We start from the raw sequence: 16,893 nt of genomic DNA, 5'->3' as shown, positions 1-16,893 counted from the left end.
CCCCCAAGGCAAAAAACACCTAATGACATGTACTGTCAACGTTTGGCCCCTTGGGCTAGGTACTGAGGGCCACTGATGTTTGTGGAATTGTACCTTTGCAAAGGGCAGATAACTTCCAGGGGCAGGGGTTGGGTAGGAATTTGACAGAGAAAATTATCAAGAAAATATGATTAAAACAAAATCAGAAATAGTTGCACAAAGCAGTTTGGGATGTAACAGTTTCCTTGAACTGAATCAGCACACAGCAAGAGTTTGTTTTTGTTACATTTATACCATATATGAATCTGATTGCAAATGGATTTTGATACAGTGCATTTACATGTATTGTAGGCCTCACTCATGCTGCGCAGACAGCTAGCAGGAGTTTAGCCTGGGCTCTTTTTCACTGATTGTCCATTTGTTTAAATATTTAAAGTCACAACTAATGGGAATCGGGCATTTTGCACCCAAAATCATATGCTTTCTTTGGCAGTGAAGATGAGCGCAGCCATCTGACCCAGGATAGTAAATATTAGGTTGAGTGTGTTCTATTCCCTCCCCCAGATTTAAAAAATTGTCACCGGTTTCAGGGAAGGCAGACAGTTGGTGTCCTGCTCACTTGAAGTCAATACCCATTTCTGAGAAGTTTTAATTTTTAAAAGGATAAATACTTTGTACCTTGGGACAGTGTTCCGGTCCAGTTCAAATTGGTTTGATTCTATCTACGCACTTTCCAATTGTGGTCACTGGAGCTGAAATCCTGACCACTTTTCCTTCTCATTCATTCAGAGGCCCTGGGGAAAATGATAGTGCCCTGGCTGCTTTAAAGTATTCTATTTAAAGATTTTGATTAGCTATGTGCTTGTTTGTATACACATGAATGAATGGCTGGGGTTAATAACTGAGAAGCATTGGAATACTACAGAAGTTTTGGACTTGTTACATGAGTTTGTGGTTTTATACTGATGCATAAACTTGGGTTGAATGTTATCTTCAGTAACATCCCTTGCCACCCATTGTTCCATATGTGCTTTCAGTATATGGTCATAATCTAAATGCAAATGACCCATATCATTTTACTGCTTGATGGAAATTTGACAAACACTCTGCACATTGTTGAAGTCTCATCTGTTCTACGCTCCCTATTGTTCCTGTATAGGATGCATTCAAAATTTGATGCACTACATTTTATAGTGAGTCTCTCTTTTCGCTTTATTTCAGTTCCAATGCCAATTAAAGCCAATGGTAGTTCACTTTCATCGAGCATGCAAAAGGATGGCTTGATTGGAGGAGTGACGAACCCAAATGAAGTGTTCTGCTCCGTCCCAGGCCGCCTGTCACTGCTCAGCTCCACATCCAAGTACAAAGTGACTGTGGGGGAGGTTCAGAGGCGCCTGTCACCACCAGAGTGCCTGAATGCATCACTACTTGGAGGAGTGCTCAGGAGGTGAGTGAGAGAGAGAATGAGTTATAAATGAGAGAAGAACAGCTGAGAGAAAATTGGAATTGGAATCAAAAAGAAGAGTGGGGAATAATGAAGACATTGTGATTGAATAGCGAGATAAAAGTAAATGTGAGAAGTATTGAGAGTGAAAAGGAAAGATAAATGGAAAAGAGATGAATAAAGAGAAAAAATGAGGAAGAAGAGACTAACAAGAAATAAAAAAAATGTAAACTGAGAAGTAGAATAAAAGGAACAAGACAGTGGAAGATGCATAGAAATTAAATTTACTTCAAGCAAAATTAAGCATCGGCTTATAAATATGTTAAGTACACAGGCAAGGAGTTCATAGAATTGTTACTTTTCCAGCTGTGCACAGGCTTGAAACTAGTGTCTATCTTCCTTAGGGCAAAGTCGAAAAATGGAGGCAGGTCTTTGAGAGAAAAGTTGGAAAAGATTGGATTGAATTTGCCTGCAGGAAGGCGCAAAGCAGCCAATGTTACCTTACTGACCTCACTCGTCGAAGGTAAGGAACTTTTCAACAACCGCTCGAGGGCATCAGTATTATATACTCATCCTTAAACCTTTTGGTTCTGCATGCTCATGAATGAACATAGAGCACAGAAAGTATTAATGGCCTTGTGAATTCATGAATTGTACATAAGTCAAGTAATTAGTTTTGAGACTCAAACTCAGGAGCTTAGTTCTGCAAAGTCCTATGGCAATTTCCTAGGTATGCAACAAACATGTACTCAGCATATCACAAACTGTTTTATGTTAATACTGGATGACAACTCACGTACATGAGGATCCACAGCATGTCTACTGAGCTCATTGCACAAGTTAATGAGGTAAGGAGCATAATTTCATCCTGTTGCCTATCAACTTGTGATTGTATCCTTAAAAATTATTTGATGTAAAAAAATCAAATGATCTAATCGATTAAATCATGCATGTAAAAGCACAGCAAAGTTGGAATTCAGTGCTATAAAGAGAATTATCAGACAATTCAAAGTAAGCAACTATGAATTATAAGGAGTTGATATAAATATATTGATAGCACGTGGAACGTTTCACATATTCAGGACAACATAGGGACATAGGAGCAGGAGTAGGCCATTCAGCCCCTCGAGCCTGCTCTGCCATTTAACTAGATCATGGGTGATTCCCTACCTCAATGCCATTTTCCCATGCTATCCCCATATTCCTTTATATCTTTAATACCTAGAAATCTATCAGCTTCTGTCTTGAACATACTCAATTACTGAGGTTCCACAGCCCTCTGGGCAGAGAATTCCAAAGATTCACTACCCTTTGTGTAAATAAATTCCTCCTCATCTCAGTTGTAAATGGCTTGCTTCTTATTCTGAGACTGTTTACCCTGGTTCTAGACCACCACCCCCCCCCCCCCCCCCCCCCCCACCAAGCCAGGGAAAACATCCTTTCTGCATCTACCCTGTGCATCCCTGGAAGGATTTTGTAAGTTTCAATGAGATCACCTCTCATTCTTCTAAACTCTAGAGGATGTAGAGCCAGACACCTCAGTCTGTCCTCAAAGGACACTCCCTCCATCCCAGAAATTAGTCTGGTGAACCTTTGTTGCACTCCCTCTATGGCAAGTACGTCCTTCCTTGGGTAAGGGGACCAAACTGTAAACACTACTCCAGATGTGGTCTAACCAAGATTCTATATAATTGAAGCAAGACATCCTTACTCCTGTAGTCAAATCCTCTTATAATAAAGACCAACATACCATTTGCCTTTCTGATTGCTTGTTGCACCTGCATGTTAGCTTCCAGTGACTTAGGCCAGAATTTTCCCGTTGGCGATTTGGGGCTGGGGCTCGCTCGCTGATGGGAAAATGACGCGGAATGACATTAGGAGGAACCCCTGACGTCATCCCAGTCCCTTTAAATTTTTAGGAAGGCAGGCGGACTGCGAAATCAGCAGTCCACCCGCTGACCTGTCAATGGCCAATTAAGGGCAGGCTAGGAGCCCCCGTGGGCTCCTGATAATACATGAAACCTCATCCACTGGCGGGATGAGGTTTCATGTCTGTTTTTAAAAAGTGTAATAAAGTTTCTGTCGTTTTTATTAACATGTCCCATCTCATGTGACATTGTCACATGAGGGGGACATGTTAGTAATATTTTTACTTTTCTATTTTTTAACTTTTGTACATTGTCACTAATCTCCCTGAGACAGCACTTAGTCTCCGGGAGCAGTGCGCTCTTTCTTGTTGGGAAGGCCTCTAGGCAGGCCTTAATTGGCCCGCCCACTCAAAATGGCAGCAGGGGTCAGCTGTCCACCTGCCGCCGAGCCAGTGGGGCCCGCACGCCTACCAAGGGCAAAATTCTGCCTTTATAAACAATAACACCCAGGTCCCTTTGGACATCAACACTTCCCAATCTCTCCCAATTTAAGAAATACTTTGCATTCCATTTCTCCTACCAAAGTGGATAACCTCACACTTAACCACATTATATTCCATCTGCCACGTTCTTGCCCACTCATTAAGCCTGTACAAATCCCCTTGAAGCATCTTTGCATCCTCCTCACAACTCACTTTCCCACTTAGTTTTGTGATATCCGCAAACTTGAAAATATTACATTTAGTCCCCATATTCAAATCATTGATATAGATTGTGAACAGCTGGGGCCCAAGTACTGATCATTGCAGTACCCCACTAGTCTCAGCCTGCCAACCTGATAATGACCCGCTTATTCCTGCTCTCTGTTTTCAGTCCATTAAACAATCTTCAATCCATGTCAGTTATATTAACCCATATCTCATGTGCTCTAATTTTGTTTACTAACCTCCTTATTTGTGGGACCTTATCGAAAGCCTTCTGAAAATCCAAATGCACCACTGGTCCCCCCTTATCTATTCTGTTAATAACATCCTCAAAGTGCTGATGAAAGAGAGAAACTTGCACAAGTGGAAGAAAATTAATTGAAGACCAGGTTAACAACAGAAATTGCATTAATATAGCACTTTTAAAGTAGAAATTGCATTAATATAGCAATTTTAAAGTAGAAAAATATCCCAAGATGATTCACAGAGGTATACAGCAAGACGGGCACTGAACCAAAGAAAGAAAGGTTGGGAGCGAGTGATCATATTGGTTGAAGAGGCATTTTGAAAGGAAGGCCTTGGAGGAGGGAGGGGGAAGTGGACAAGTGATGGGGTTTAATGAGGAAATTTTGAAACTTGGGGCCTTGGTGGCGAAAGGTGCAGCGGCCAAACGTGGGGCAAAAGGAGGGAGTGTCAGAGCAACAGAAAGTTGATGGGGAGGTTTTAGCGCTGAAGGAAGTTACAGAGTTAGGGATGGCCAGGCCATGAAGGCCATTAATAACATAAATTAAGATGTTTCAAAATCCTAATTCATTGCTAGTGAACAAATGGACAGAGGTTTTCCAGCTGCCATTTTTGTCTCTGGTAAACTCCATTAATAAGTTCAGGGTAAAAGAAATAGAAACTTTGGGTTTGGGGACTAATAATATATTGATGAATTTTTCCCATTGTGATGTGCAGCATCATTACAGCCCTTACAGTTTGAAACATTGCCAAAAACAAATTATTCATGCTGCCTCTCTTCCATCTCAGCAAACAAATGCTGCACTGACTCTTTGCAAACAGTAAAGGATTTAACAAACATTCTTTTGTTTGAATACTTAAAGGGTGAACTTCATCATTGTTCTGTCCCTTGAAAAATCAAACTGTTAGGAAGATTAACAATAACATCCTTTTGGCCTGACTGGTTCAGTGCTTTTGAGTTGTCTTACTTAAACAGTAAATGTTGATAATGATACTTAAGGAGAATTGGTCTGGGGGAGCTGCAAAGCCCAGTAGTGTGAGTGAGCTAGATTGATGTCAATCAAGTCCTGAAACTGCTGTTGTTTGTTAATTTAGAATCATCATACTGTTGGATTTAGTGAATGATCCTGCGCTTATGACAACCAGTCACTGCTGACTGTTTGACTGGATTTAGCGGTCAATGGCAAAGTACATGGTGCTCGCAAAACAAAAACAGAATTACCTGGAAAAACTCAGCAGGTCTGGCAGCATCAGCCGAGAAGAAAAGAGTTGACATTTCGACAGAACTAAGTAGAAATAGGAAAGGGGTGAACTGGGCAACTGCTTTGCAGAATACCTGCGGTCTGTCCGCAAGAATGACCCAAACCTCCCTGCCGCTTGCCATTTCAACACTCCACCCTGCTCTCTTGCCCACATGTCTGTCCTTGGCTTGCTGCATTGTTCCAGTGAAGCCCAACGCAAACTGGAGGAACAACACCTCATCTTCCGACTAGGCACTGTACAGCCTTCCGGACTGAATATTGAATTCAACAACTTTAGGTCTTGACCTCCCTCCTCCATCCCCACCCCCTTTCTGTTTCTTCCCCCTTCCTTTTGTTTTTTTCCAATAAATTATATAGATTTTTCTTTTCCCCACCTATTTCCATTATTTTAAAATATTTTTAAATCTTTTATGCTCCCCCCACCCCCACTAGAGCTATACCTTGAGTGCCCTACCATCCATTCTTAATTGGCACATTCGTTTAGATATATATCACCAACTTCAACACCTATGTGTTCTTTTGTTCTGTTGTCTGTGACATCTTTTGATGATCTGTTTCCATCACTGCTTGCTTGGCCCTACAACCACACCCCCCTCCACTTCTCTCCCCCCACCCAACCCACTATCCACCCCCCCCCCACACACACACACACACACACACACACACCTCAAACCAGCTTATATTTCACCCCTTTCCTATTTCTACTTAGTTCTGTCGAAGGGTCATGAGGACTCGAAATGTCAACTCTTTTCTTCTCCGCCGATGCTGCCAGACCTGCTGAGTTTTTCCAGGTAATTCTGTTTTTGTTTTGGATTTCCAGCATCCGCAGTTTTTTTGTTTTTATATATATACGTGGTGCTCACCACTGACTTCAAAGGAAGCTGCCCATAAATGTCCAATAATCCCGAGAGATGGATTTTCCGTTTCCTGACACTTTGATTCTGGCGTCAACTCAAGGGGATCTCTGGCACTCAGCAACAGTGATGCCATCCAGCGGGCTAAGCAATCAATCACATTGAAGAATTCTCACAGATAACTGGCCAGAAATTGAAAAGCACTGATTGCCTTTCACTTTTTCATAATTTTTCAGATAGAGAAAATAAAGATTGGGGCATACAAATGGGAATAAGGTAGCAGCCTAACAATCATAAACATAAATTGAAGTAAATCATTTTTATTATTTTAAAAATCAATGGACTTTTTTAACCATAATTGAGAAATTTGACATTCCACAAATATAAACTCAGTTTTTTCAGGGTTAGAGAGGTTGTTTAATCAGTAATTATGAAGTTAATGATGTTAAAAACCAAGTTACATCTCATTCAACAAGGCACAACTTTCTCAAGGGATTTTACAGTGAGAATAATAGTGTAAAAGTAGAAGTTCATGTCAATTCAAGTGAATTCAGAATATTTCCACCTTTGGAGTCTTCAACAATGCACTCTCTGGAGGATCAGGGAATCACCGACAGAACCTCCTGGATTTTTGCATTTATCCATGCCATTGTGATGCCAGGAGTTGCTGTTATTTTCACAGTTTTAATAATGGTGAATACTAACAGTTTTGGTGTCATTACAACCTTAAAATCTGGGCCTTTAAATTAACAGAGGTACAAAAAAAGAGTTTAAATGTACTACTCTCCAACACAATTAATTAGCTCTCAGCAACAAACCTTTAATGCAGAAAATTCTGCAGCTGAACAGATGGAAGCAGTAAAGGAGTGGATGCTGAGCCATGGTGTGAGGGTCAGCAGAGATGAATTAAAGCTTGTTTTCCCTTTTTATTCTTTTAGGGGATGTGGGTATCACTAGCAAGGCCAGCATTTGTTGCCCATCCCCAAATACCCTTGAACTGAATAGCTTCCTAGGCCATTTCAGAGGCCATTTAAGGGTCAACCACATTACTGTGGGTCTGGAGTCACATGTAGGCCAGACCAGGTAAGGAAGGCAGATTTCCTTCTCTAAAGGACATTAGTGAACCGGATGGGTTCTTACAGTTGTCATTGTCACCATCACCGAGACTAGCTCTATATTCCAGATTTATTCAAATTCCACTAGCTGCCTTTGGTGGGATTTGAACCCATGTCCCCAGAGCATTAGCCTGGGCCTTTGGACTACTAGCCTAGTGACATTACCAGTACATCATCCTTATAACCCTTTGAAGACAACTGTAGCTTTATTGCTACAAAAATGAAGCAAAACTTAATTAAAACGTTCATCATTTTAACGAGAGATTGGCACAGAATGGAAAATGCAACCTGCGATTTTCCAATGTCAGCAAAGTAAATGTTTACCAGAGAAATCAAATACTTAGAACATTAATAGTTTATTGTAATTTTCAGACCCACAAAGGCAGAGAAGGGAGTTTTACTGTCTGTTGCATTATTTATCTGGGTTCATTTTTGCCACTTGTATGCAATTTTTCAGGACACTCTTGATAAATATTCCTGTATATCGGTGAGACAAGAATCTAGACAGTGCTATGCACTCTTGGGCAAAACCACTAGTGATGGGATTGTTTCCAGTTAATGAGCAATGGCTGTACAGAACCAATCACTGCTGAACAGAGACTTGTTCAGTATCAGCTGGTAAGGGCCCCATCCAGAGTAACGATGAGCCATGCAGACTGGGGGCTGGATTTTCCCTGCAGGCTTTTACCCCGCAGTCTATCAGGCTGAAATGTGGGCCGGGAGCTTGCATTTTAGGAGACAGCCACAAATTGTGATTTTCTCCAGGGTATGTCAGAGGGTGGACTCGCCATCCAATCAAGGATGACGGGCAGGCCAATCAGAAACCTCTCAGCTGAAAAGAAGCAGCAGGCAGTCATGGAAGGTAAGTAAGGAAGAGGGCATTTCAAAATGGAGGCCCCACCGTCTCTCCAACCTTTTAAAATTTAAACAGGAAGACGTGTTTGCAACCAGGCCACCAGTGAGAGAGGGAACCCCTCAATAGGGTGGCCTGCAGAAGCTGCGGCATGCAAGCAGGCAGAGGAGGACTCTAAGCCTGTCAGGGTTGCTGTCAGTGCCCGGTCTGCTGCTAGCCAGGAGACCACCTCCAGGCAGTTAACCCTGAGCAGGATGGAGCTGGGGAACAGGTTGATGGCCAGCAATGCTATTTTTAGCGCTCACTTCTCCCCAATCCTTGTTTTAGAGGGATTTAAAAACCCAGGAGTCTGGGGAGGGATTAGTTCTGCAGTACGAAGGCTAATTTCAACCTACCTGCTGGGCAGGGATGGGCTGGTTTGAGTGAGCTTTCTCCATTCGAGTCAAGGGAGGGTAAACTGGGTGGGCAATTTGAATGGACAGCCAACTTAAACGTGCCTATTTCCTTTCAGGCGACTTAGATTAAAATTCGAACAGAAAAACACTCATCCCCCAGTGTTTTTAGTGTTCATATGGTAAAAGCAAATATGTTAATGGGCAGTGTTACTAATGATATATCTCACACACAAAGGGAACATACTCGGAAAGAGCAAAAGGTGCAGTTCACAATTTGGGTTCAGGAGATTAAAGTCTCCTCTCCAAACATTCTGATTCCTGTTGTAAGTAAAATGGATGACAGCCTTAGAATGATGTGAATCTGGCAGTGTGGCTTAAGTCCTAGTTAATGCAAGTCATTCAATACAACCTCACTATTGGCTCCAGAAATAGACATAAAATATTCTTTTCTGAAAATAACTGTGTCAACATCACCCTTGTGATACTGAGGAACAATGAAGGTCTCTCTATTTGAATTTCTGTTTGCCTCTGATCTCTGGCAGTGGGCTTTGATCAATATGAGAAAAAAAGAAAGACTTGGATTTATGCAGTGTCTTTCATGACCACCAGAAATCTCAAAGAGCTCTCCAGCCAATGAAGCACTTTTGCTGTGTAGTCACTGTTGTAATGCAGAAAACAGGGCAGCCAATTTACAAACCATAAACTGGTCATTGTCACATTGTGGGAGCTTATGGTTTGTAAGTTGGCTGCCATGTTCCCTACATTACAACAGTGATGACACAGCAAAAGTGCTTCATTGGCTAGAAAGCTGTTTGGGATGTCTGGTGGTCATGAAAGGCACTGCATGAATCCAAGTCTTTCTTTTTTCTCATATTGATCAATGTCCACTGCCAGAGATCAGAGGCAAACGGACATTCAAACTTTCCATAATGTTGACTGAGGGACAAATATGGGCCAGGACCCCAGAAATAACTCCTTTGCTCCTCTTCAAAATAGTGCAATGGAATCTTCTACCTGCACCTGAGAAAGCAGACAGGACCTCAGTTTAACATCTCATCCAAAGGACAGCACATCAAACGGTGCAGCACTCCCTCAATACTGTACTGGAATGACAGCCTTGAATTTTGTGCTCAAGACCTGGATTGGGACTTGGATTCACAACTTTCCAACTCAGAGGCGAGAGCGCTGCCAATTGAGCCAAGGCTGAGACACAGGACTTAGCTTGAGACCAAGGCCTGAATTTTCTGGTCTCGCCTGCCATGGGAATCACTGCAGGTGGGACTGAGAATTTGATGGACCAGCAAAAGGTCTGTTGACTTTGGGTGGGAATGTCCAGTTCCATGGCAGGCTGGACTAGAAAATCCTGCTCCAAGTTCTAGTTGTTGTTTCATTGTCATTTTAAAAAAATTTCCATGTTTTTTTTTTATTCATTCATGGGATGTGAGCGTTGCTGGTTAGGCCAGCATTTATTGCTTATCCCTAGTTTCCCTTGGGAAGGTGGTGGTGGGCTGTCTTCTTGAACTGCTGCAAGTCCATGTGTTGTTAGGAAGGGAGTTCCTGGATTTTGATCCAGAGACAGTGAAGGAACGGTGATGTATTTCCAAGTCAGGATGGTGAGCAGCTTGAAGGGGAACTTCCAGGTGGTGGTGTTCCCATGTGTCTGCTGTTCTTGTCCTTCTAGATGGTAGTGGTCATGGGTTTGGAAGGTGCTGTCTAAGGAGCCTTGGTGAGCTGATAGAGAAACTTGTCTTGAGGCCAGGATGGGTGCAAAGTTGACTGAGCGACTGCTTTGCTGGTCTGTGCAGAGTGACCCAAGTTCATCTACAATGAGATGGAATGTGCATGGCACAGGCTTTGCCTGTTTGTATCTGAATTTTGCATTTGGAGTCCTTCAGCCTGCTTAGGATCCTAATTTGCATATTTAAGAAACCTAATTCCTCTTTCAGCTGGGCGCTTTGGACCATTAAAAGTCAGCTGAGACAATATGGCATCTAGTGCCTTTCTGGCGAAGATCACACACAAAACCTGCAGGTCAAATGCTGAGAAATTAGCTGAATTTCTCATCCCATAAGTGTAGATTTGTTCCTAGTCAACATCAGGTCATTGAATTCTGTTCTCATTATTGAATCTAGAACTGCATTGAAGTAATCGTTTCTGCTCCTGAAGCAAGGCACCAAAGTAATATTAAACTTAAAATAACATGGGGTGTTATGACTGGCGTGATTTGAAAGTAATGTGAACACTACAGTCTGGTAGGAGAAATCAGGTCATTTTTGTAGGCAAATCTAATTATCTGCCTGATTAGCCAGAGTTTGTTCAAGGAAATGAAGAACTGTTTCTAAAAGGAAATTGCTAACATTTGACAAATAATAAACAACTGCTCTATAGATGATCTGTTTGTTTTCTCAATCATAGACTTTGAAGAAGGCTAATCTATTTGGTATTTCTATGCTGTATTGAAGTTTCTTAACTGTAATCCAAGTGAGTCTAAAGAATGCAGCTAAATATCCTCCACTTTCGCACATGCATACACAAACAGACACACACGGGGTAGAATTTTCCGCTCAGTGTGCGGGTGCACGCCCGACATGCTCAAGGGTGAAATCACGCGCGATGACGTCAGGCGAGAGTCCTGATGTCATCGCGCACTCACGTGATATTTTGGTCGGCGGGCACACACAAGTGTTGGCAGCGCGCCCACCGACAATTAAGAGGCCTATTAAGGCCATTAAAGTAGCAATTGATGGCGATTTTTCACTGCCCGTCCAACGTTACAGTTGGCAGGCTAGCAAATCGGCCAGATGGCCTTTGCATTTTTGAGGAAACCTCATCCAAGGGCGGGATGAGGTTTCCGTGATTAATTTAAAAAATTAAAATGTTTTGAAAATGTTTTCATCATCCGTATGGTGAGATGTCTCATTCTGTTGCGTGCACATTTTTTCCGATTTTAAATTCTGGTTTTGTTGATTTTAAATTTGTCAACTCCCTGAGGCAGCTCTCTGTCCTTAGGGAGCTTTACTTCCGCAGACCCCCACACCGACTTCAGCGTTGCCTTCCTCCCACCCCACCCTGGCAGTGCTGAGCCTTTCAGCAAACCTTTCACGCTGGCTGGCTGTTAATTGGCCAGCTAGCATGAAATTGCAGTTGGGAGCCAATCACGGTCGGCAGTTCATTCCCCAGCTGCTCCCGGGCCCGCCTATCGGGGCCGCCTGCCAGCCCAAAAATCCTGTCCACAGATACACACACACCCACAGAGCACACACATACACACACACAAACACACATACACACACACATACATACACAGAGCACACACACACACACACAGAGCACACACACACACACAGAGCGCACACACACACACACACACACACACACATATACAGCGCACGCACAGAGCACACACACACAGAGCACACACACACACACACACACACACACACAGCACACACACACACACACAGAGCACATGCACACACACACACAAACACACAGAGCACACACATACACACACACAGAGCACACACACACACACAGCACACACAGCACACGCACACACACACACAGAGCACACACATACACACACACACAGAGCACACACACACAGAGCACACACACACACACACACACACACAGAGCACACACACACACACAGAGCACACACACAGCACACACACACACACACACACACACAGAGCACACACAGAGCACATACACACATACACACACACACACACAGAGCACACACAGAGCACAGAGCACACACAGAGCACATACACACACATACACACATACACACACACAGAGCACGCACACACACACACACACACACACATACACACAGAGCACACACACACACACACAGAGCACACAGACACACACACACAGAACACACACACACACACAGCACACACAGAGCACACGCACACATACACACACACACACAGCACACACATACATACAGAGCACACACACACACACAGAGCACACACACACACACAGAGCACACACACACACACACACAGAGCACACACACACACACACACACAGAACACACACACACACACACAGAGCACACACACACACACAGCACACACTTAGCACATGCACACATACACACACACACATACACACAGACACACACACAGAGCACACACACACAGAGCACACGCACAACCACACAGAGCACACACACACACAAAGCACACACACACAGAGCACATCCACAAACACACAGAGCACACGCACACAGAGCGCACACACACATACACACAGAGTATACACACATACAAACGCACACACACATACACACACACACACACACAGCGCACACACACACACAAAGCACACAGCACACACAGAGCACACGCACACATACACACACACACACACACAGCACACACATACACACAGCACACACATACACACACACACACACACAGAGCACACACACACACATACACACAGAGCACACACACACAAACGCACATACACACAGAACACACGCACAAACACACAGAGCACACACACACACACGCACACACACACACAGCGCACACACACACACACACACTCACACAGAGCACACACACAGCACACACACACACAGAGCACACACACACACACAGAACACACACACACACACACACAGAGCACACACACACACACACACACACCACACACAGAGCACACGCACACATACACACACACATACACACAGAGCAAACACACACACACACAGAGCACACACACACACACACACATACATACAGAGCACACACACACAAACGCACACGCACAGTGCACACGCACAAACACACAGAGCACACGCACAACACACAGAGCACACACACACACACACAAAGCACATGCACACATACACACAGAGCACACACACACATACAAAGCACACACACACACACACACAGAGCACACACACACAAACACACAGAGCGCACACACACAAAGCACACTCACACAGAGCACATACACAAAAACACAGAGCACACACACACAGAGCGCACACACACACACACACACAGAGCACACATAGAGCACACACACACACACACACAGAGCACACACATACACACACACACACACAGAGCACACACACACACACACACACACACAGAGCACACACACACACACAGAGCACACACACACACACAGAGCACACACACACACACACACACACACACACACACAGAGCACACACACACACACACACACACACACACACAGAGCACACACAGAGCACACACACACACAGAGCACACACAGAGCACATACACACACACACACACACACACACAGAGCACACACACATACATACACACATACACACAGAGCACACACACACACACAGAGCACACACACACACACAGAGCACACACACACACACACACACACAGAGCACACACACACACACACACACAGAGCACACACACACACAGCACACACTTAGCACACGCACACATACACACACATACACACAGACACAAACACACACAGAGCACACACACACACACAGAGCACACACACACACACATACACACAGAGCACACACACACAAACACACATACACAGAGCACACGCACAAACACACAGAGCACACACACACACACACAAAGCACACGCACACATACACACAGAGTGCACACACACACACAAAGCACACACACACACACACACACAGAGCACACACACACATACAAACAGAGCACACACACAAACGCACACACACACAGAGCACACGCACAAACACACAGAGCACACACACACACAAAGCACACACACACAGAGCACATACACAAACACACAGAGCACACACACACAGAGCACACACACACACACACACATACACACAGAGCACACACACACAAACGCACACACACAAACACACAGAGCACACACACACACACACACACACACACAGAGCGCACACACACACACAGAGCACACACACAGCACACACACACACACACACACACACACACAGAGCACACACAGAGCACATACACACACACACACACACACACACACAGAGCACACACAGAGCACATACACACACACACACACACACACACAGAGCACACACAGAGCACAGAGCACACACAGAGCACATACACACACATACACACATACACACACACAGAGCACGCACACACACACACACACATACACACAGAGCACACACACACACACACAGAGCACACAGACACACACACACAGAACACACACACACACACAGCACACACAGAGCACACGCACACATACACACACACACACAGCACACACATACACACAGAGCACACACACACACACAGAGCACACACACACACAGAGCACACACACACACAGAGCACACACACACACACACACACAGAACACACACACACACACACAGAGCACACACACACACACAGCACACACTTAGCACATGCACACATACACACACACATACACACAGACACACACACAGAGCACACACACACAGAGCACACGCACAAACACACAGAGCACACACACACACAAAGCACACACACACAGAGCACATCCACAAACACACAGAGCACACGCACACAGAGCGCACACACACATACACACAGAGTATACACACATACAAACGCACACACACATACACACACACACACACACAGCGCACACACACACACAAAGCACACAGCACACACAGAGCACACGCACACATACACACACACACACACACACAGCACACACATACACACAGCACACACATACACACACACACACACACACACACAGAGCACACACACACACATACACACAGAGCACACACACACAAACGCACATACACACAGAACACACGCACAAACACACAGAGCACACACACACACACGCACACACACACACAGCGCACACACACACACACACACTCACACAGAGCACACATACACACACACACACACAGAGCACACACACACACACACAGCACACACACACACACACACACACAGAGCACACACATACACACATACACACAGAGCGTACACACATACACACACAATGAGCACACACACACACACACACACACAGAGCACACACACACACACAGCACACACTTAGCACATGCACACATACACACACACATACACACAGACACACACACAGAGCACACACACACAGAGCACACGCACAAACACACAGAGCACACACACACACAAAGCACACACACACAGAGCACATCCACAAACACACAGAGCACACGCACACAGAGCGCACACACACATACACACAGAGTATACACACATACAAACGCACACACACATACACACACACACACACACACACACACAGCGCACACACACACACAAAGCACACAGCACACACAGAGCACACGCACACATACACACACACACACACACAGCACACACATACACACAGCACACACATACACACACACACACACACACACAGAGCACACACACACACATACACACAGAGCACACACACACAAACGCACATACACACAGAACACACGCACAAACACACAGAGCACACACACACACACGCACACACACACACAGCGCACACACACACACACACACTCACACAGAGCACACATACACACACACACACACAGAGCACACACACACACACACAGCACACACACACACACACACACACAGAGCACACACATACACACATACACACAGAGCGTACACACATACACACACAATGAGCACACACACACACACACACACACAGAGCACACACACACACACACAGAGCACACACAGAGCACATACACACACACACACACACACACACACACACAGAGCACACACATATACACACACACACACATACACACAGAGCACACACACACACAGCACACACGCACACACACACACACACACACAGCACACACACACAGAGCACACACACACACACACGGAACACACACACACACACACAGAGCACACACACACACACACACACAGCACACACAGAGCACACGCACACATACACACACACATACACACAGAGCACACACACACAGAGCACACACACACACACACATACATACAGAGCACACACACACAAACGCACACGCACAGAGCACACGCACAAACACACAGAGCACACGCACAACACACAGAGCACACACACACACACACAAAGCACATGCACA

At 44.7% G+C, this 16,893-nt stretch overlaps 1 protein-coding gene across 1 annotated transcript in view; it reads left to right on the top strand.

Annotated features, from left to right (window-relative positions):
- tfap2e (transcription factor AP-2 epsilon) overlaps positions 1–16,893 on the top strand; it is a 92,337-nt gene that overhangs the window by 39,292 nt on the left and 36,152 nt on the right. Inside the window, exons 4-5 of the mRNA XM_041212930.1 lie at positions 1,201–1,426; positions 1,828–1,946. Coding sequence (XP_041068864.1) covers positions 1,201–1,426; positions 1,828–1,946 — 345 coding nt within the window. The remainder of the gene's footprint in view (positions 1–1,200; positions 1,427–1,827; positions 1,947–16,893) is intronic.

Source organism: Carcharodon carcharias, chromosome 19 (genome assembly GCF_017639515.1).
Source record: "Carcharodon carcharias isolate sCarCar2 chromosome 19, sCarCar2.pri, whole genome shotgun sequence".
NCBI classification, from domain to species: domain Eukaryota; kingdom Metazoa; phylum Chordata; class Chondrichthyes; order Lamniformes; family Lamnidae; genus Carcharodon; species Carcharodon carcharias.
This window is presented reverse-complemented; position numbering and strand designations above follow the sequence as displayed.